General features: G+C 40.7%; 1 protein-coding gene across 1 annotated transcript; it reads left to right on the forward strand.

Annotated features, from left to right (window-relative positions):
* The first annotated feature begins 7,499 nt into the window (after positions 1–7,499).
* On the forward strand, positions 7,500–16,507 carry LOC136843353 (tonsoku-like protein). Its single transcript, XM_067111658.1, has 2 exons — positions 7,500–7,785; positions 11,730–16,507. The coding sequence occupies exon 2, from the start codon at positions 11,798–11,800 to the stop codon at positions 15,968–15,970; it is 4,173 nt and encodes a 1,390-aa protein (XP_066967759.1). The 5' UTR covers positions 7,500–7,785; positions 11,730–11,797; the 3' UTR covers positions 15,971–16,507.
* The last annotated feature ends 7,361 nt before the right edge of the window (positions 16,508–23,868 follow it).

The following is a 23,868-nucleotide window of genomic DNA, read 5'->3' on the forward strand; positions in this document are numbered from 1 at the left end:
AGCCAGACTACAGTCGTTCTGGCAAGTTTGGGAGGCCAAGGGAGCAGAACCCTGGGTGATCAACGTTCTGAGAGAAGGCTACACCATTCCCTTCTCAGAGAGTCCTCCTTTAAAGTCTTCGCCAGTAGACTTCAACGTATCATCCAGGGACTCAGAGAAACTTGTGGTGTTGGAGGAGGAAGTTTCTTCCCTCCTTCAAAAGGGAGCCATAGAAGCAGTCCTCGAACCTTCATCTCCGGGGTTCTACAACCGTCTGTTTCTGGTTCCAAAATCGTCAGGAGGATGGAGACCAGTCCTCGACGTAAGCGCCCTGAACAAATTTGTGCTTCAAACACCATTCAAGATGGAAACCACACAGTCGGTTATCAATTCCCTGAAGGAAGGAGACTGGATGGTGTCCCTCGATCTCAGGACGATACTTTCATGTACCTATCCATCCGAGATCAAGGAAATTCCTACGGTTTGTGTTCAGAGGCAGGGCTTTTCAATTCAGGGCTCTTTGCTTCGGCCTATCAACAGCCCCACAAGTTTTCACAAGGACGATGGCTCCAATTGCGAAATGGCTTCACTTAGAGGGAATTCACATTTCCCTTTACCTCGACGACTGGCTGATCCGGTCTCCGTCAAAAGGCCAATGCATGAAGGACCTACAAAGGACCCTTTCTCTTACCGACAATTGGGACTCATAGTAAATCTTCCAAAGTCACAACTCTCTCCATCTCAAGACTTGACTTATTTGGGAGTTCGGATGAACTCAGTTCTTTTTCAGGTTTTTCCGACGTCTCAAAGGATCGAGAAATGCCTGCTGAAAGTGAGATACCTGATGGCAGCCAAGACTTGTTCTGCCAAGGAATGGATGAGCCTTTTAGGCACCCTCTCATCGCTAGAGATGTTCGTCAGTCTGGGGAGGCTACACATGAGACCTCTTCAGTTCTTCCTACAACAGATCTGGAACAGGAAGAAAGACACGGATTCGTTTGTTTTCCTCTATCCACTCAAGTAAAGCAAGACCTGTCATGGTGGGACGACAGGAGCAAACTAGATCGAGGTTTGTCACTGAGACAGAGGAACCCAGACCTGATGTTGTTCTCCGGCGCTTCAGACGAGGGTTGGGGAGCAACATTGGGGATCTTCAAGTGTCAGGCAATTGGTCTTCATCCCAACGGGATTGGCACATAAATGCGAAAGAGTTGAAGGCAATACATCTAGCCTTGGAACATTTCGTGCTTCTGGTGGAAAACAAAAGATAGTAGTGCACTCGGACAACTCCACAGCTCTGGCGTACGTGAAGAAACAAGGAGGCACTCACTCCTTCTCTCTGTTCGAGATCGCAAAAGACCTGCTTTTGTGGGCGGCAACCAAGAACATAGAGCTAGTAACTCGCTTCATCCCGGGAGCTCTCAACGTAAGAGCGGATATCCTCAGCAGGTCACTCCAGGTCATTCCGACGGAATGGACCCTCCACCAGAAAGTCTGCCAAGGCCTGTGGAAGGTTTGGGGAACTCCCATGTTAGACCTGTTCGCAACGAGGAAAACCGCAGACTACCTCTCTTTTGCTCTCCTGTTCCAGACCCAGAAGCATTAGCGGTGGATGCCATGCTCCTGGACTGGTCGGGTCTCTTCCTTTATGCATTCCCTCCCTTCAGGATGCTGGGAGAAGTCCTGAAAAAGTTTCGAGCACACAAAGGTGTGTCAATGATCCTTATAGCTCCATGGTGGCCAGGAAGATCATGGTTTCCAGAGCTACTGGAGAAAGTAGTGGATTGGCCAAGGAGGTTGCCATTCAGACCAGACCTTCTGTGCCAGTTGCACAGCAGAAAGTTCCACAGGAACCCGTCAGATCTAAATCTGACAGGGTTCAGACTCTCGAGCGACTCTACAGGAGGAGAGGCTTCTCTAGAAGAGTGGCGCAGGCAATGGCTAGATCAACCAGGCCCTCGTCTACAAAAGGTCTATCAAGCGAAGTGGAAGCGCTTCAGGGAGTGGTGCTCCGAGTCTGGAGTGTCTTCCACTTCTACAACTCTAAGCCAGGTTGCGGATTTTCTTTTGTTTCTGCACAAGGAGAAGAAATTGGCTGTCAGCACGATTAAGGGGGTATAGGAGTATGCTGGCGGCAATTTTCAGGAATAGAGGTATAGATCTTTCCTCAGACAAAGATATTGCAGAACTCCTTAAATCCTTTGCTACCACTAAAGGCAAATCTCTTCGTGTACCGCATTGGAATTTGGATGTGGTGCTAAAGTGGCTTACCTCCAAATCTTTTGAGCCTTTGAGTTCCTGCTCCGTTAGGAATCTAACTAAGAAAACTCTCTTTCTCTTGGCACTGGCCTCGGCAAAGAGAGTAAGTGAGATTCATGCTCTGGACAAAAGAGTTGGTTTTTGTGCGGATAAGGCTGTAGTTTCCTTCACCTTGGGTTTCCTAGCTAAGAACGAAAACCCTAGTAATCCATGGCCAAGGGAATTTCCCATTCCTAGCCTATCCTCCTTGAGTGGAAGAGAAACAGAGAGACTTCTCTGTCCGGTCAGAGCATTGAAATTCTATCTGGACAGGACCAGAAGTGTAAGAGGAACTCATGATTTTTTATGGTGCTCAACTAAGAACCCCAAGAACCCTCTATCTAAAAATGGGATTGCTTTCCTTTTGAAAGAACTGATTCAGGAGGCACACAAGGAATTAAGGGATGTGGATTTCCCCTTAGTTAAAGTGAGGCCTCATGAAATTAGGGCTATTGCGACTTCTTTAGCCTTCAAAGAAGAACATGGCTTTAAAGGACATTCTAAGTTCAACTTATTGGAGATGTTCGTCTGTTTTTGCCTCGCATTATCTGAGACAGATCCAAACCACATATGAAGACTGCAGTACGTTGGGCCCCTTTATTGCGTCTGACACGGTGATGGGCAAGGAAACCAGAGGCTCTAGATCCTCTCCTTAGTTTCCTTGGGTGCAGAAGTTTTCTTTTGGTCGACTACTAGAGCCTAAGAGGTTAGATGGCCTAGTAGGTCTAATTTTTAATAGGTTGGTGTGAGTTTTTATGGTTGGGTGATATGATGGTGGATGCTTTGAGTACTGCGCCTGAGCAGGGGCATTATATGCTTTGGTTGATTGTGTCAAGACGGCTGGGCCAACAGACCTTTCTCCATATAGCAGCCTGCGTCTGAGCTACTAGGCCCCGCAGTTGCACTAAGGATAGCAGGTTACAGAGGCAGTAACCGAGAAAACAGCTTCCTTAGCAGGTAAGGATCCAAAGTTAAGACGTTTTTTCTTAGCCTGATGATCTCAGGTTTTTTCCATTTAACACTTACAGCTGTCCATGCCCACCGCCTCAATGTGGCAATCAGCTATATGTAAACAACAGGTAAGTTCATGTATAAAAATGACATTTTTATAATAAAATAAGATTTTATATCATACTTACCTGTTGTTTACATATAAAACATTCCACCCACCTCCCGCAAGGGACAAGGGGACATAGAAAATATGATTAGTTGTTGATGGAAATGGATCCAGGTACCCGGTAGAGGGCGGGGTAGTCGTATCACCTGACCATATATTAGCGGGACCGCCAGTTTTGAATTTTCTGTCGAGATCGAGAATTACAGCTATATGTAAACAACAGGTAAGTATGATATAAAATCTTATTTTATTATAAAAATGTCATTTTTTAAATTTTTGCATTGTATAACCAATAATGATTATTATAAGAGATATGTTGGAGTTTATATGGGTATAAACAGGTTGTTGTTTGATCAGCATGTGTATAGCATATACACTGTTGCATAAGGGGTTGGCAATCCTGCACTGTGTAGGGGTTGCACAGGCGATCTTGGAACTTATGACTTGTGTATACTGGGGCCCAACCTTAATAGCTTTCAAATGAAAATGTTTCTTGAATGGTAGCATATACAGCTGTTATTGCAATTAGTGGATTTTAAGACTTCAAGCTTGTTCTTCTGGAATGTTTCTCTGAGTATAAAATGTATTTTTTAAAGTATTAAAGCTTAGTTGTACACTTTCAATACTTTTAAATTAGGTAATGTGCATGCCAACACTTGTTACTGAACTGTTCATGGTTTTGAAGTTTTTTGGAATTCACAGATTAATGTTTCTTTTGTTTCACAGGTTATTACAAGCAATATCAAGAGGATAGCAGAATTTCTTAACAGTTTTGATATGTCATGCAGGTCTAAGCTTAGTCAGCTGAATGAAAAGCTAACGACACTGGAACGGAGAATTGAGTATCTTGAAGCAAGAGTTACAAAAGGTGAAACACTAAACTGAAAGATGCTTTTTATGTTACTTTATCATTCATGCTTTCTTTCATGTATATTACCATATCCTTTACACAGTGTATGTAGAATGTTCTTTCCTTGAAGTAGCTCCTCCTTTTTTTTTTGTGATGATCATAAAAGATAAAAGCTTATGAGTGAAGTCAGGAGTCATGATATATTGTAGTATAATTAATTAGTATTTTTGGCAAAATAATGAAAATCATGAACTAGAGTAGTAACTTGTATATCATAATTCATTCTTGTAAGCTTTTTCATATTTTCTAATAAAGCACTTCAACAACTTATTTTATTTAGGAACCTATAAAACCCATCGAGGTTAAATGACATAAAACCCCAAATGTCAGTGCTGCAAGATACTCTACAATGTACAGTATGATGCTAAAATTGATAAACCAAGAATAATTTGTGGTCAGTCATCCACAATAAACAAGGAGGGATGTACTGTGGCAATTGCTCCAAGGAGCTGTTGTACTTTATAAGGTGTCAAATACTTGCAATCCCCAAACTTTACTGGAAATGGCCTGGGTCAGGTGAGGAGGAAAGAGATAGAGATATTTAAAAAGCCATGTGCTTCTATTGTCAACAGAAAAAGTAGTTCCAGGCCCTATACAATGTTGTATGGGAAAGGGAAAACCAAGCACTGCATACATGTAGCATGAACTAGGTATCTCGGCTGGGATTAATGGCTAATTGCTGTGGACTAGGGATTTTGGGTATAAATCAACAGCCTTCAATTTTTAAGAATTTTAACTTTTTTCAATAGATTTAATAGTAGTGTAGGGTAAGGGGAAGAAGAGGCTGCTATGAACTCAACCATTTTTTGTTTACACAGTTTATTATCATGATCAAGAAAAGATGGGAATACAGTATTCCAGACTATTTGGTGATGCTGATGATTACTACCCAAAATGCATGGTATATACTTGTACAGTACTTAACATGTGAATTCTTGTACAGGTTTCGTTGTTTTGTACAGAATTTGGAAAATTCGTGTCATGACATACAGTAGCATTATATGAACTAGCAACGTTTACACCAGCTAGGAGTTTTCAATTGGGAGAGTATAGGGACATTGAGTACGATGATTAGGTTCCCTGTTCCTTTATAATTCCAGCATTTATCCAGTCACTGGGAAAATGGCAGACTAAAAATAAAATGATCAGTAGGCACACATTATAAGAAAATGTTTAACAGATTTCAGGTGATGAGAAAAAATTTATTTGAAGGGAAATATATTTAGTCGCACAATATCAGATTTTAGTAGATGATGATCAGCAATTAAAAAGTGTGTACTAATCTGATGAGACTGCTACTGCTACAGATGGTTGCAGCTGAATGGCACACAAGTGAGACTGATGGAGAGGGTATTTTTTATGGTACTGCTTGGTTATAAAAGATGGTTAAACCACCTAGCCGAAAATACAACTTTCACATGGCTGGCCCAGCTGGTTTATTCTTAGAAAAGTATATAGTAAATTTTAGTTTCATAAAAACTTTATTTTGAAAGACTGAAAATGTTATAACTTTAGACGATATTTCTTCAAGGGTTTTGGGCATAATATTTGTCGTTTGCTCTTTGTTGAAGTGTAGTTGTACAAACAAAATATGTTGCATTGTTAATGCACTTGTGTTGCATTCTTTACAGACTGGAACTGTACTAAAGGGGGTGGCTATTACGTAACAATGGGTTAAACTCTTTTTATGTTCAAATGCACACTCTACTAAACTTTGCTACATGTCAGAAGGCCAGACCCCAAACCGTAATTTAAGTTGAGGGGCTGCTGTAATATGTATACAGGTACATATTACTGTACAACAATATGTATTCATCCACTGTAGATTCTTTTCAGCATCTGGGTAAATATACCCATCGTATTTACAAAGCAGAGTGTCTGATGGTAAGAGACAGATTATGTATTCACAAAACCATTATGACTCGCTAGTGTTAATAGAGTAACAGATAGATCACAGAAGATACTCAGGATTGCACAGTTAAGTATAGTTACAGACTTTTTATGCCTGACTTGTATTCAAGAGCAAATGGTGAAAAGATAGAGAAATATGCTACAGTGGAAGGACAAACCTTTGAGAAGATAGCCCAGGTCTTATATTTCAGCAACCTATTGAATTATGAGGTTAGCATTAAAAGCTTTAGAATACAAATGGCAGCAACAGCATGGATAAAGTAGGAGTAGATTCATGGAGTACTTTTTGGTAAATATGAGTCAACAACCATGCCATGCCGAAAGTACTGGTAAACAAGAGTCATAAATAAACTTAAGAAAAATTTATGGCACGTATGAGAACTATATCTCCCTATGTAAATGGGGTTGGAGACTTGAAGAGAAAATGGCTTTAATGTTACAATTTAATGAAATAGTTGAAGGATAGTTCAGAGGCTGGAAAGTAGATTGAGAAGATCTAGATCTGCAATGGCAAAGGGAGAGGAGCAGTTGATTAGAAACATGTAGACATGAAATTATCAGATAGTAAGGAGACGTAAGGAAATTGGAGAGAACTTATCAGATGTAAAATCCTGTGAAGGGAAAAGTCAGTGTAAAAATGTTAGTGATGACAAAGAGTTGTCGTGTCAGTAAATTCCCTTCATTGCACCTGCAATGAGGGGCTTGACTGATTGCTGAATTGTCAAAAAGACACATTGTAAACCTTACTTGTATTCAAAAATCTTATTTTACTGTAAAACATGCATGCATAGGAATAGAAACTAAATCGTACATAAAGGATATTTTCAATGTTTATATATATATATATATATATATATATATATATATATATATATATATATATATATATATATATATATATATATATATATATATATGTGTGTGTGTGTGTGTGTATATCTGATATGGTTTGGTTTTTCAACTTGGCATTATTTTTTGTAAATAAAAAAAAAACAATCTCTAAAGGTAAACAGACACTATAAAACAGAAAAAAAGTCTTCCAGTCATATACGTAAAGGAAATAGTGGAATGCAAAACTTAGAAGAAAATGGGGGTCTGGGAAATATCAAATGGAGGGATCTGTGAGGTAAGTCCCTTACAACAATGTTAATTATCAGAGGTAGATTAATTGCAGTAGAGAAAGGTGAATAATCCAAACGTTTACAAGGTAAAGCAAAAGAACGAGTGTTTGAACATTGCTTACTTTATTTCTAGCATTCAGTTTCAAGAGTAGATTCAGGTTTCGTAGCAAGCATACAAGGCTGATAGGTACAAAGCAATTTTATTTTTTACTTACCTACGTGGGAAAGAAATTTGGGCTACTACATAGTTTACCAAAACTTATGGAACCACAAATAACGTAAGGTTGAACGAGCCATTGCAGAGGTGAAAGGCTTCCCTAACTACTACTAATAACATCCATACAACTGCTTCTACCCGCGAAACTTCCGAAAGGTAAAACGATGTCAACATGTTCAGTAACAAATCCTGAACAAGACCTACAATATGACAATTTGCCACAGGAGTTATGGTAAGTTTGAAGAAAACAAATTTGGACACTTTTCGAAAAACAAAAGGTCTAAGCACTCGCGTAGAGAGGCACAAATCTAGGCTAAACTATTCAGGTTCACCAGACCTTTCGCGTTATTTTGTGTTTATATATCTAACCTGATTATTTATGACTATATTGTAGGCTAATTGTAACGGATCTGGGGAATTATGCAGAGTAGGGATACAGGGATATTCAGTGTTACCTCAGGGGGTCCGCCGTGGGTCAGGCCAGGGCACGGCGCCCTAGCCTGTTATTATTAAATTTATATATATATCTTCAGTAGATGAAACCCGTTCATATGAAACAAGCCCACAGGGGCCATTGACTTGAAATTCAAGCTTCCAAAGAACATGGTGTTCATTAAGATACGTAATAACCAGGAAATACTGAAAAAAGAGAAACCACTTATTAAAAGAGAATAAAAATAAATTAGGTTAGGTGGGCAAAGTCTGGCCGGGTCGGGACTCGGCATTCTAGGAAAGGTTAGGTTTTCTCATGCCTACCCCTGCCTTCATACTCTGCATCCACTCCCTAATCAGTAGCTTTTAGCCTTTTTTTTTGGTAAGAGCAGATGTTTCATTCTTCCAAAATTCACTCCTGCGCTCTTTTGCCTTAGGCTGTTGGGGTAAACCCTTGTTTTAACATAGCTTAGCACATATCCGGCTAGCTTAAGAATTATTCAGGCCAGCCTTTGTCTACTGCAGATCTTTGTTAAAAACATTGATTCAAAATATATATAGCCTAAGTAGTTATAGCTTTTACCTTTTAATGTGCGCTTTGAATGTTTCTGAAGTACATTTTGTTAGCAGGCGAGTAGTTATAGAGGTACTTGACTCCCCATAGAGTATATTTTACAATTTGGGGAACACAGTGGGAAAATGGGGTTGTGGGTGGGGAAACACAAAACAAAATACAAGATAAGATTTAACCTAACCTAACCTATGGGACCCCAGTGCCCTAGATTAGGTTGTGACCTAGGTTATGTTACAATCCTATTTCTTTAATTTACAGTGCTCAAAGTTGGGTTTGGTGGGGGTTGTTGAGGTGGCATTGGTAAGATTGTAGTATATATATATGGATGACTGCCATATATCATACTGCCTCAAGCCTGCAACATGCCCAGTGTATTCGTTTAACATAGATACCTGGGCCTCATCAGTAGGTCAGCTGAAATTGAGAAACAGTATACCTATATATTGGCCAAAATGCAAAATTCTTAGGTTTAGTTGCTGACACTTGCTTGAAACATAAAGTCTAAAAGTAAAAATGTTTAACTGGTTAAAAATATTATCATACAAAATGAGGAGCTGGCAAATCAACATTGGTATAACTGTAAGCAGTTGTATTTTCTTTTAAATTATGGATAACAAATATGTGATATGGCAACAGACTCGTGTTAAGAAGATTAGATCCAATTCATTTTAAAGAGCTTAGTAACTGCATTGGAGTTTTCAAGTCCCCCTCAAACAAATCTGTAAAAGTCCAAAGTTATGAACCATATCTCTCTCTCTCTCTCTTTCTCTCTAGCTCAGTAACCATGCAAAGTGTAATAAAGGTTCTGGCAAGTTCCTTGTCACTTATGAGACTTTTTGATAATTAAAGCTTGGGAAGTACTTAATTTATGATAGGCAGGATACCACCTACTCACTTATTGGAAACCCTGCACCTTTGTCTTGAGCCACCATCTTGAGCACAGCTCTTGGACAGTTCCTCTGTTTGATTTACGGTTCAATGCCTGGTTTTGTTGGTTCCACTGGAGCAGGCTGGTGTGTATGTCACCTCTCCTTCAGGAGAGAATCTTTCTCAGTCTAACGGGAATTCACTGGAACTGGAGGGTCTCGTACCTTTGGACCTCATGCAGTCTGAGTTGGAGGAGCACTTTTGGGGGAAACTACTGTATTGAGCTCATTCATGATCACATTGATTTCAGGGAAGCAACCCAGTCTGATTGACCAAGTAAAGGTGACTTCAGTTTATCCGGCTTAATCTGTCTTTACCTGGCTGATCAGATTGGTCACTCACATCTCTAAACAGCATTCTCTTAAGGAAAAATTACAGAAATATTTATTCTGACACGATACGTTCTGGGTGAGAGCACCGCTCAACAGCCACCATAGATTGGCTTGAATATAGTGGCATGAGTGAATCTTGAAGAAGAGGCGCCTGGAGAGTCAGAAGATTGATTGATTATGAAATTTAGGTCTTGAAGACGCAGCTCGAGTGAGGTGCTTGACTAGCGACAAGAACCCACCTTGCAACAGGATAGCTGCTGGAGTCAGAACAAGAGCAAGTCCAGGGGTTGCCATAGATAGCTTGGAGTGCAGTTAGAGACAAATCGTGGCGAAAACGGGTGGTGCTGCTCGAAGGCTGAGGGCCCCTTGAGCCTGAAGCTTAGGTAGAGCCAGTGTCACTGTCGGAAGCAAGATTGGTAGTCTAGAAACCAATGCGTTGAGCCAGAAAAATGAGAAGAGACTGAAGATTAACTGTGACTGGAATTTGCAGGGCATTTCCTGACAATACCCACTGAGGAACCAGAAGCATGGAAAGCAGACAATGCATAAATCACCTCTGCAGAGAGTGGAAGGTGAGCAGGAGTGGTGCTGGTGCTAAGAGAGCTGCTAGTGTCAGGTGAATGCATAAAGTCAGACAGAGGCAAGAACCCCAGCCTGAGTCGATCAAGGCGAACCAATCTAAAGGAAAACATCTGCAGTGAGAGGTTACAGTCTTCCATATCTGAGAATGAAGCCAAAGAATTTGAGAGATTATCCAACAAAACACTGCAAACAGCTCCAGTTGCTGTTGTATTGTCGAGACAAAAATCCTTCAATTTTCTCATCTTGGTTGGCATTGAAGAATCAGCAGCAGTACATGCTGACACTGGAGAAAACAGAAGATATCAGCAACCACTGAAGTCTCAGGAGCATAAGTGTCATCTATTATTTTAGAAGCTTAAATAAAAGGACTATTGGAACTGAGACCAGTCTTTACAGACATAATTTGTCGGATTGGGGGAACATATCGTAACTTCATAACTTTCCTTGGAACTACAACACATCTTGGTAATTAAACCAATACTGTACATCTAAATTAAGGCATGTTTGATAGTGCTTTTGCAACACAAAGGCACCAATAATTAAGCGGTTCTGGATTCGCAACTTCACCTATTTGCGATTTTTCAGTGGAACGTATATAGACATTATTCGCGGAAAATTCGCCTATTCACGATATTTTTCATGGAGAAATATTCACTAATTAGTGTATTTTCATATAATTTTCGTGACTAAATGCATTTTTTGCGATAAAACTATTAAAATACTCAGGCATAAGCACTTTTAGAGGGGTTTTTTTGGTGTTTGAACTATCAAAATAGACAGTTATAAGCGTTTTTATAGAGGGGTGTCAAGTATTTGCGGATTTTAGCTAAACACAAATGATTTTATGTATTAAAAATTTATAGTGAAATGAATGAATAATTAAATGAATATGAGCATAGCCAAAATTTTTTTTCTGGGAAAGATTGTAAGCTATGAACAAAACCAGACACATTAAGTGATCAGTTTGCTACCTTGGTGCCTGTGAAAGCAGGGCACAAGCACCACAAGCTGGAACTGGAGGAATTCTTCTTTCCTCTATGGAGTGCCTGGGAAGTTCTCATAGATTCATGAAAGACTATGTAAAATCAATAGGTTTTTGGGGAAACACTTCAAGTTCGTAGGAGCTGCCATTCCTGCCTTGTTTCTTAAGATATTTTCAGAGTAGTACCAGAGAAAAGTCGAATACCATTGCAGAGTTTAGTGAAGTAAACACTTTTCATTGTTAAAGTATGATCAAAATATGCAGATGAATTAAACACACTGATTTAGGTATGTTTAAATTATGTTTCACTAAATTAAGAATATACTGTATTTCAATTATTTTTTCAGGTAGTTGCCATATCAGGTCTACAGTCCTTTGATGGTCTTTGAGAAAAGAAATAGGATTGGGTGACATCATGGGTGACATAGCTCGGTTAGAGAAAGAAAAACGTAAAGCTCTAAAAAAGGATGATCTTCGTGAAGTTGCCTATCTGTGTAATCTATTGGGTCAAGAATATGTGAAGGATGGAGATTTTGATGAAGCTCTTTCGCAGCATAAGGAAGAAGCAGGTATATGTGAAGCATTGGGAGATACTGTTGGCCTTGCTGTTGCCATTCGGCAACTTGGTGAGGTATATTCCAAGATTAGTAGTTGGGATAAAGCTTTACACTATTTATATCGTTACTTATCTTTAGCCAAGGAGGCAGAGTCTCTTGTTGAACAGCAGAGGGCTTATGCCACCCTTGGGAGAGCGCACTATCAGAGAGCAGAAGAGTCTGGTGCAAATGGAGACACGAAGGAGCAAGACAAATCTCTTACAGAAGCAGAAAAAGCCTTTTTACGATCACTGTCTATCTGTGAAAATCTTAAAGGGTTGGTTGATACACGAGAGCATGGCCAAATGCGATGTCGGCTTTATCTGAATTTAGGTTTAGTGTTGGACAGTCGCCGTAATGAAAAGAAGGCCACTCACTTTATAGGCCAAGCTTTGGATTTGTGTTCCATGCATGGTTTCCATGAAGATGCTTATAAATGTCATTTAGCCTTATCAGCACTACACTTTCGTTCAGGAAGAATGCCTGAAGCACTTCAGGAGGGTCAACAGATGTTAAAGTTGGCCAAAAAACTCAATGATAAAGAATTGCAGTGTGAAAGCCATGTTTTCCTTGCTGAAGTTCATCTCACTAATTCTGATTATGAATCTGCCAAGAAATGTTATTACAAAGCATACAAACTAAAGCATCCTTTACTGGAAGAGAGGAAAAAAATTGAAAGTTCCTTGAAAACTGTTGTGAATCTGTGCAACGTAGAAGATTCCTTAATTCTCCTGAAGGATGACCAATGTGATGAAAAATTGAAGATGTATGAAAGTTTAGGAGATGGACTGGCAAAACTTGGCAATTTTTCAAAGGCTCTTGATTATTACAAACTTATGCTTGATTTAGCCATGAAACTTGGTAAAGAGTCATCATTTCTTGTTCCTATTTATTCCTCACTTGCTCAGACATACTCTGACATTAAACAGTATGATGAGGCAAAGGATTATTATTGGAAGGAATATGATGTTACTATTAATAAGGATCCTGGTCATGCATGTAAGACAATACTTAGTTTAGCCAGTTTTTGTGAAGATAAAGGAGATCAATACAGCGAGCTGGAGAAATTATACATACAAGCAAAAGCAGCAGCCATTAAAGCAAATAATAAGAAATTAGAACACAAAGCACTCTACAGGCAGGCAAGCCTAAAAGGAATACCAATACAGGTGAAGCTTCAGCTTGAAGCCGAGATGGAGACACTGGCAGACACTAGTGGTTTTGACCCAGATGTTGAATCTAGTGATGAAGAGGAGAGTGATGACGATGAGATTGATTTGGACTTTGTGTATTTTTCTGACAGTGAAAATGAGCTGGAGAATTTTGACAGACCTCGACAAGCCAGGCAAAAGAAGACCAATATTGTGAAGAGGAATGAAAAAGGAGAAACAGCTTTACATAAAGCCTGTATTACAGGGAATCTGAACATGGTGAAGAAACTTATAATGCAAGGGCATCCAATAAATCCAAGAGATCACTGTGGCTGGCTGCCACTTCACGAAGCAGCCAATCATGGGTTTACTGAAATTGTTCATGTTTTGCTTGATGCAGGAGCCTGGATTAATGATCGTGGAGGACGGGAATGTGAGGGTATTACTCCATTACATGACGCAGCAGCATGTGGGAATACTGAGGTTATCAAGTTACTGATGTCCCGTGGGGCATCAGTTATTATTAAGGATGATCATGGTACTACACCCCTTGAATCACTAATAAAATTTCGGAAGAGGTCAAATTTACCTAGGGAAGAGGAGCAAGAATGCATAGCATTAGAAGAGGAAATGAAAGCGATAATGAGTTGCACTGGCCACAAAATACCAGAATTAGCCACAAAGGTGGCAGAAAAGGGTAAAAGATTTAGTGATCCTTGTAAAATTAACAATCCAAATAAATATAGAATAGAGAGAGTTAATTCCTCAGGTTCGGATAAAAGTCAACAGACAACAGAAGAACCAATGAAAACTGTTGCCACTGGTTTTAGAGAATATTCAAGATATGAAAGAGATGATTTACCAGACATAGACAATGAACCTATTGAAGAAGTTGGGGATGAAGAAAGTGACATCCCTGATCTCATAGGGGGAGATTCAGAGGAATATATGAACCCTTTACTGCAAGATATACAACAAGAGAGTAAGTCAGCTACAGGAACATACCTCAGTGCGATTAGAAGTGTTGGTAGTGCAGCAAAGCGTTTACAGCTTAGAATGACGGGAGAATCTTCCTTTGGCAAAACTTTAAAAAAAGAGAAGAAGGGTGCATTAGTTACAGAGTCTGAGGATGTTGGTGATGATTGGTTAGATGATAATTTAGGAATTTCCTCAAAAAAAAGGAAGAGGACGGAAAAGTTTGAATTTGAATTCAGGGAAACCAAGAAAGAGAGGCGTGCACTACAAACAAAAAAGTCCCAAGAAAAACCTCTAAGTCGTTTGAAGAAATCAGTTCAACCCAAACTGACATCCATGATGCAAAAACCTTCAGGAGGCATGAGAGATGATGAAGATGATGTTGTAATTGTGCCTGACACACCTGTAACAGCAATATCAACAAGTGCAATTAATCCTAGTAATAAAACAAATGGGACTGATGCTAGGAGTAACCCCCTTGCTACAAATGGAGAAAATAGTACAGCTGCTCATGCCAGTTGTAATGCATTGCGGTTGCGAGTGCGTGTTCAAAATAGATTGTTGCTTGTTCCAGTAGCTGGTGGAGGCCAAGGTCGGACTGTAGAATGGTTAGCTGCAGAAGTTACCCGCAGATATTATCAACTTGCAGGGTTAAGGCCTCATCTTACACTGACAACACAGGATGGAGCTGTGTTAGACCCAAGTGATCCTATTGCATTAGTTTTGCCTGCAGAACAAGCTGAACTACAGGCACAGGTTACAGGCTGGGATCTTCCACCCCTTCCAGAAAGGTACTCACAAGCCTGTCAGTCCCTTGGAGTAGCTCCTGTGTCCTGTTTAACTTCTGCTCTTCATCAAACTGAAGCGTCAACATCTTTGGATCTTAGTCGTATGGGACGTTTAACATCACAACTTCATCCAGTTCTACGGGCAATTCAGTGCCAGCAGTCTTTACATAGTCTCATTCTGTCTAATTGCTGCCTTGGTGATGATGGTTTTGGTCACCTGATGGAAGCCTTACCTACCTTACCCTCTCTGGAAATTTTAAATTTAAAATGCACATCAATAACAACATCCAGTCTACTCACTTTAACAGAAGCTATATCTACAGGTGGACTGTCCTTGAAGAGTATAGCTTATTTAGACCTCAGTTATAATAATTTTTCAGGGGCAAAGGTTTCAGACATAGGAGTATTGTTTAGTATTTTCTCACTGTCATCCTTATCTTTGAAGCATTGTTATTTATCACTTACTGGCCAGCATCAGCTACCAGTTACATCATCAGCAATAAAAAAACTAGAACTTGATTATAACACTATATATGATGCTCCTCTGACATCCTTGTTGTCTTGTGTTTCCCAGGTTTCACACTTGTCCCTCAGTGGTCTGAATTGTAAAAGTGATGCTGAAGTTAAGGTCCGCCTTGGCTTAACTTTAGCAAGTGTTTTAGGTGCTGGTGAAGAGTGCCACCTTGAATTCCTTGATTTGAGTTCAAGTGGTCTTACAGATATAGATCTTGAAGACATTTCAGCATATTTGTACCGTTGTCCTCGCCTGAATTCCATAAATCTCTCCCATAATAATCAACTTTCATCAGCATCCATAAATACATTTTTGAATGAACTGACCACAAATATGTTACTCCCATTAAAATCACTTAGCTTGCATGGAATCAAATCTTCTCCAGAAATGAATGCCAAAATTGCATCAGTAGTACAGCGTAAAGCAGCACAGCAGAATATGATAAGTAAACTCTCTGTAACTCAGTCAGGTGATAATAAGATGCTTGAAAATATATGGAAAGCTCACAGTGCACAAAGTGCAACCATTTTAAAGATTCAGAAGGAACTATTTCTCTCTTGTTGAAACACACTATGATAAGCAAATATATTATTATAAAGGATGAAATGCCTAAAGAGTAATGGTTAACTTTATGAAGTGTAATTTTTCTGTTGCTGTGGGACTGTGTGCCTTATATATTGGAGCAGTAAAATTTGACTGAAGTTAAAAATCTTTCTGATGACCATGAGAACTGCTGAAAAGTGTTAAAGGTCTTCTTTTTTTTCAAATTAAAAAAATTTTATTTGCTGGATTACAAGAAAATTAGTTATATTGGTGTTTGAATTCTCTAGTGATTACCAACAACACATGATATTGTTGACCTGTTTTGATAAAAGTTATGTGGAAGCCGATTGGCTCTTTTATCTCAATTATTCTCTGTACCTTTGTTATGTTATAGACACAGTATTGTAACTAGGTTATTTTAAGAATTTATAGAGGTTTCCAGAGACTAAAGCTGATATTTTTTATTGATGTATCACTAGAAAGTTCATTTTTAGAATCATTTTTATTTGCACATAGTACTGCATTGTGAATTAATAAAGCTATTTATATGGAATTGTTTGTCAGACTTGTCTGTTTCCTTGATTGTTTTTGATGAAACTGTAATTGAACCTGTCACTTCTATCAACATTTTTGTTGTCCCAGTTACCACTAACTTGTTTTGGAAAGTTAGTATCGTTCAACTTTTTTTTTTTATTGATCTGTATTGTTAAGATACAGATTTTCTCCACTTCAGATTTCCATTGTTCATCCCTGTCTTGAGTATTGTGTTGCTTTTATATTTTGGATGCTCAAATGGGATTATTGCATTATTCCTACCAAGCTTTGAAATTTACCTCCACTTTTCCTTTGTTGTAATCTCGCTTCCTGTGTAAGGAAGGCACATTAATTCTTTGAGATTGAGACACTTCTTCCTTCCCTCCTCTTTTGTGTTCTTCAGGAATTTGATAAATATATCAGGGTGCCTGTTTTACTGGTACTGTATTACTTAAATATTCAACTTTTTTTAACTAAAGGAGTAATCATGGTATTCAGCCATAGTTCTGGAATAAATTTTAAAACAAATATGAATCTACTACCATAATGTGATATAGTAAATATAGTGGTGGTGCAAGAGGCTTAATAATTTAATGGGATTTTCCCTTCATAGGGATATTATTAAACCATAATGAAAGGTCATTCTAAAATTCTTCCACTGTAAACTCATATATTCTGGCATTTCAATTCCTTGAGGGCAGTACTGTCTATAGTATGCCTTGTGTGGCACACTCTAGATGGTACATAAGGATTTTCATAGCATCCCAGAACTCAAAAGCTTGCTTTCTTGAAAGGCAAGTGCCACTTCATAGATAAGCCCACTCCTTCCTTCCTCGTAATTGCTTCTTTCGACCTAAGCTAGCAAGCTGGCTGTCCCACTGACCTTGCTTTAAAAAAAAAAAACTACTGTATACAGTACAGTGTAAATAAATGAATTTAACCAAAGTGACAGGCAAAAGCAATGAAGACTTAAGGGAGGAAATTTAAAGAATCCTAAAAGAAAAAAGGGGAACTACAAAAGCCAACTGTAGTCAAATGAGCCATATAAACACACCCAGGAGCAAGGGAGATTCAATGGAATCCTAGCTCCGAGACCTCTAACAAACACTGATTAATTATTCGTTACTTTAAATCTACCAACAAATGAATCGTCGTCATAAATATTTTCAAGTCTTCTTTTCCCCTTAGGGGTTTGATGTTATCAACTAATGAGTCACCATTACGTCAACCTGGTATACAGAACAAGGGTTTGTGTAAGTGTAGAAATACACACAAGTACAGCCCCATATACTGTACAGTACTGCTAAACTTCAATTATAATTCTATAAACTAGTCAACTTTTTCTGGATATACTTGTAAATGGAACATCCATTATACTTTTCTATATACAAATATGACATTTTTATGATAAAATTAAGTTTTATATATACTTACCCAGTAATTACTTAGCTAAGAGTTTCTACTCGAGCAGCAGTTAGAATTCTGAATTCCACTGAAGTGATTCCTTTGTTTTGTGTAGGTGACTATGCCCTGCCCACTTTCAGGGTACGAAGAAGAACAACATTGCCAACACGACAATTTGTTTATGGAAAAAGAGAGTCCATGTGCGGGGAAGAGGGTGGGCTCTATCCGTAATTACTGGGTAAGTAAATAAAAAACTTTATTTCATCATAAAAATGTTACTTTTATAAATGTAACTTACCCAGTAATTACTTAACTGATTCCACATTGAAAGGTGGTGGGGAATCATGGACAAAAGTTTATGTTATAATTGATGAGATAATTGTTGTTCCTTACTTGGTGAGAGAGCTGCTGCAGGTAGATACTGACTCTGGTGGCACTCATCTCAACCTGTAGAGATGTGGCGGCATGGCCAGACGTGCCTCTACTTAAGTGGGACACTTCGCAGTGAAGGAGTGCTCCGAAGGCTGACGAAGTATAAGATTAAGCTTTGCGATGAAGGTGTACACCGAAGGCCGACAAAGCATACATAATTGCCCCTGCCCTGGGCACAGTACCACAAAAATAACTTACCAGAACAACAAAGTCACCTTTAACATAATTAAATGATAAAAACAAGACCACTACCCAACACTAAAAACTGGTGGGCACTCCAGGTACATCATACCCTCCCAGGCTCCCCAAGAACTCAACACCATTTTCAAGGCGAAGAGAAAAGGAAAGGTAGGGACACTTCCTACACTTCCTCACCCATCACTACGCCAGCTACGGACACAGGTCCCATGGTACAGCATTGATCATAAACTGTCTCGACGTTCCGCAAGTAGTGCATCGCGAACACAGACTTGCATTTCCAATGAGTTGCCTCCAGGAAACCAGAAAAAGTTTTCTGAGTCAGATCCCTTAGAGAGGAAGAGTGCATAGGTTCAAAGCGAGGGTGGGAAAGCCACTTAAGAACTACATTAAGATTCCAAGAGAAGGACCCTCTGTCTTGGACTTGGAGATATTGAAAGACTTAATTAGATCAGACAAGTCTTGATTGTTCGAGATGTCTAGACCCTTATGCCGAAAAACAGAGCTGAGCATCGCTCTGTAACCCTTTATTGTCGAGACAGACAACCTTTAGAAGATTTCAAATAAGAGAAGGAAGTCTGCTATCTGAGCGATAGACGTTTTCAAGGAAGAGACTTTGTTTCTTCTACACCAGCTCCTAAAGCATTCCCACTTAGCTTGTTAGACATTATTGGAGGAGATGTGTCTACATTTTGTGATAGCCTCTGATGCCGATTTAGAAAATCCTTTCGCTTTGACAAGTCTGTAGACAGTCGAAATCTTGTTAGGGCCGGAGAGGATAGGCCTTGATGAAACTTCCTGATGTGGGGTTGTCTGAGAAGACTTGGAATCTTGGGAAGGAGTCTCAGAAAGTCTACAAGGAGATCGATTAGGTCCGGGAACCACTCCTTCTGGCGGCCAGTAGGGAGCCACGAAAGTCATCCTTCCATTATGACGTGAGCGAAACTTCCTTACTACTTCTCGAATCATCGTGAACAGAAAAGCGTAAAGATCTAGGTTGGACCAGTCTAGGACCATTGCATCCGTCACCCAAGCTAGAGGGTCTGGAAAGGGGGAACAAAACAGAAGAAGGCGGTAATTCCTGGAAGCTGCAAACAGGTCTATGTTTGGTTAACCCCATAATTTCCAAAGGCTGCCACAAATGTGAAGATCTAGTGTCCATTCCATGGGCAGAATTTGCTTGTGATGGCTCAACTTGTCCACCAGGACATTGCATTTGCCCTGTATGAACTGGGTGATTAATCGAGTCCGATTCCGATCCGCCCAGCATAGCAGGTCCCTCACTGCCTCACAGAGCAAAAATGAGTAGGCCCCCCTTGATGTCTGATGTACACTAGGGCTGTGGTACTGTCCGCATGTACCGCTATAGTCTTGTTTTGTACCTGTGTCGCAAAGTGTTGCAGACCTAGATGTATCGCCTTCAATTTTCTCACATTGATATGAAGCCCTTTCTTCTGCAAAGACCACGTCCCCGAGACTTCCAGGTTCCCGAGGAGCACTCCCCAACCTAGGTCCGACACGTCGGAAAAGAAGTCTAGGTCGGGGCTCACCGGAATGAGCGACTTCCCTTCCGAAAGTCTGTCTGCGGACCCCCAACACCACAGATCCTCCTTCATTTCTGGGTTATCAAAAAGACGTGATGGTCCTGATGCACCTTCCGATCCCAGCAAACTCATGTGAAGTCTCCCCAGTCTTATGAATTGCTCCAGAGAAGCCATCATCCCCAAGAGACTTATCCACTGGGTGGTGGAGCAAGAATGAAGCGAGAGGAAGAGGTCTACCTTCCTTAGACAGTCTTCTACTCTCCTGAGTGATGGAGAAGCCCGAAAACTCAGAGTGTCTATCAGAACTCCCAAATGAATCTTCTGAGTGGGAATCATTTGTGATTTCTCGAAGTTCATTATTACTGTAGTCCTAATTCCTAGGTTAAAAGAAGAGTCTTCTGTAAGTCCTCCAAGCAGCGTTTCTTCATGGCTGAACGAATTAGCCAATCGTCCAGGTATAGCGAGATACTCACTCCTGCTAAATGTAGCTAACCTGCCAAAGGAGCCAACACTCGAGTGAAGACGTGGGGCCGTCGAGAGACCAAAACAAAGTGCTCAAAATTGATAGATCCGGTCCTCGAAAATGAATCGTGGGTATTTCCTTGAGTCCAGGTGAATTGGAATATGGAAATAAGCGTCTTGCATGTCCAGTCTCCCTGATGGATGGAGGCAAGAACTGAATGGATGGTTTCCATGTTGAATTATTTTTTCTAGTCTCCAACGCCCTGAAGCCTTGGGCACTACGAAAAGGCAATTGTAAAATCCTTTCGAGTCTGCCTTTTTTACTACTTCTATTGCTTCTTTGCTCAGAAGAGAGGACACTTCCTTCGATAGGGCCGAATACCTCTCTGATCCTATGGAGTAAGCCGTCAACATGACGGGAATGTTGGTCAATGGTGGATTCCTTGAAGGGGACAGAGCATCCCTCCTTTAAAACTTTCACCACCCACTGATCTGCTCCTCTTTTGCTCCATCTCTCCCAGAAGAGACAAAGCCTGGCCCCTACCTGAGCATGGACTAAATTCTCACTTGTGAGAGGATGATTTTGAAGATGATTTTTTGATCACTCAGGGAGCAAATCTAAATGATCCTCGAAACCTGGAGCGCAATCTCTGATTTCCCCCAAGAAATGGCTTTGGTTGCTCGACAGAAGACGAAGGTTTAACTGAGGAGGCAGACCAGTACCTCTGGCGCTTCGTCAATTGGGTCAACAAATCTTGCATTGATTTCTGATGTAGACTCGCTGCAATCTCACTTTCAGTGGGCTGGGAAACAAATGATGTTTATCCAGAGGGGAAAAAAGGAGAGCTGATTTCTGTGGGGCCCTAACGCCCTTCAATGTGAACAAGACCCAAGGGCAGCTAATTCCTGTGGGCCATCTCTAATGGCTTTATCTATGTAGGAGAGAAAATTAAACAGGTCTGTGACTTCATCGCACAAAAAGGCTGGTTCTTGAAGCTTCTTGTCAACTGCTCCCAAACACCAGTCAAGAAAAGTCAACACCTCAAAGGACTTAAACTCTTCAACGGATGATCCATCTCCTGTACTGAAAAGAATGTTTTCGCCGAAGCGAGAGCCGATCTATGCCCCAAGTCACTGAGCGCAGCAAAGTCCCCCTGGGAGGAGGCGGCCACTCCCAGGGAAGGAGCTTCTCCCGTTGTGTACAACAAGTACTGCATATGTGCGAGACGAGAGGGAGGAACACTAAAACAGGCTTTCCCTTGCTTCCTCTGCTCAGAAAGCCAGTTCTCTACTTGGCGAAGAGCTTTCTTCAATGATTTAGAAAGAACCATCTTAGGAAGTCTCGTCGAATCCAAGGGCTGATTGCTCAAGAAAGACGAAGCTGGAGAGGAAGGAGAGGTCGCAGTAAAAAATTCCAGGAACTGCTGCAGAAGGAACTTGAGAAGTGTTGCATACGACGTAGAAGACGCACCCTGCTTCCCTTCTTTGTCCTCAGAAGAGATCAGAGACATAATTGAGTCTAGTTCAGGGGCTGCATGTGCTGCAGGTTTCTGTATAAGATGAAGGATATTATCCAGTTTACGTTGCAAAGTTCAAGAGCCAGGTCCAATGCAAGAGAAGGCTTATCTGAAGCTGCAGGGTGCTTGGAGTCTTGAGGGGGCTTGAGCGCTGTAGGGAGATCAGAAGCTTCAGGGTGCTCCGACGAAAAAGAGCGTCCGACCACCTCAGGGCGCCTGATTGCGTCAGGGTGCTTGGCCGCAGCCTGGCTGCTAAGGGGCGCTTGTCTGCTTCATGGTGCTCATCAAAGCGTTTCGCCGATACGGGAAGTTCCGAGGGAACAGGGTGCTTACGCGAAATCTGGAGCTGCTCGCCCAAGAGGTGTAGCGAGCTAGAACCTCGCTCTTGGTGCTGAGGAGAGGAGAAATGCTCCAGACTGTCTCATTTGCTACACGAAGGTTGAGGTCTGAAGGACGGCTCCCTCATTCTCTTGTAAGGGAGATGCGTCTCTTAAGTGGGCAAGATTCATCGAGGAAGCGACGAAGACGGCTCTTACAAGGTGAGGACCTCTTAGAACTTGACGAAAGCCGATGCACTTCCGAGACGCCTTTCCAGCGGCTGTCTCTAGTCGCAACCTGGGATGTAACAGGCTGGATTGAGGGGACGACTGCCCGTGGGCAGACTCCACTGACCTCCCTTGGGCTACCAGTATGCCTCCTCCCAGATAGCAGGGAGTATGACAGGGACCGACACCTAGGAGAATCAGCGGAACAAGCAGCCACCTCCTCCACTGACACTTCACCTTGAGCACTGTTTTCAAACTTGTCCATCAGGACACGCACTGGTCCCCTAACTGGGCCACTGAACTCACTACCAGATTTGAACATTGCTCAAACTTCTTCTCAAGGCTGGCGAAGCGATTGGGTTTGGAAGTGATGGAGCCAGGAGGAGGAGTAGGTGGTTTAGGAGAATTAATTAATGCAGGTAGGGAAAGGTTAACAGTTGGAGAATTAACAGATATGTCAGCCTTATCCAACCTAGGAGTCAAAGCCTGACTAGCTAATTTCCCGCTGGCTTTAGCGGCTGCTTTCCTATTCCTATCTCTTTCTAGCTTAGCTAAATGAGAATTTAAAGTCTTCCATTTTTGCTCTCCCCAATCCCTGCATTCGTCACACGTCAAACTACTAGAGCAAACTTGTCCTCTACAACCAGAACACAAGGTGTGAGAATCGTAAGTAAATTTTGTCATCCAGGTATTGCAGCCTTTACTGCAATACCAGAAACTAGAACTACTAGTGTCGGACTTATCCTAACTAGTTGAAAATGTCAAAATCGTGAGAGTCAATACAAAAAAATGCCGAAAAGGCTACAAAAATACTTCACCAAGGATGAAAATTACAAATCCAAAAAACTCTAAACTGCTGTAACAACACCAGGTGTTGACACTACAAGTGGCAGAAACAAATTGTCATGTTGATGATGTTCCTCTTTCGTACCCCAAAAGTGGGCGGGGCATAATTACCTACAGAAAACAAAAGAATCGCTACCGTGGAATTCAGAATTCTAACTGCTATTCGAGCAGAAACTCTTAGCTAAGTAATTACTGGGTAGTTACATATATAAAAGTTAAAAGTTCAGTATGCTGCATATGGGCTATGCTTTGAAACAACCAAAATACAAAAGTATTATACTGTATGTGGTTTGCAAATGTGAAACAGTTTTCCAATTACAGTAACAAGTAATTGAAACAAAAGTACTACACTGTACAATATATGGTTTCCAAACATAATCAGTTTCTCAATTACAGAAAAAAGTAATGGAAGTAAATAGCAGACAATTGTAAGAACC

Source organism: Macrobrachium rosenbergii, chromosome 11 (genome assembly GCF_040412425.1).
Source record: "Macrobrachium rosenbergii isolate ZJJX-2024 chromosome 11, ASM4041242v1, whole genome shotgun sequence".
In the NCBI taxonomy this organism is placed as follows: Eukaryota; Metazoa; Arthropoda; class Malacostraca; order Decapoda; family Palaemonidae; genus Macrobrachium; species Macrobrachium rosenbergii.

Excerpts from the sequence above, each read along its gene's own strand:
- LOC136843353 (XM_067111658.1), top strand. The coding sequence starts at position 11,798 with ATGGGTGACATAGCTCGGTTAGAGAAAGAAAAACGTAAAGCTCTAAAA.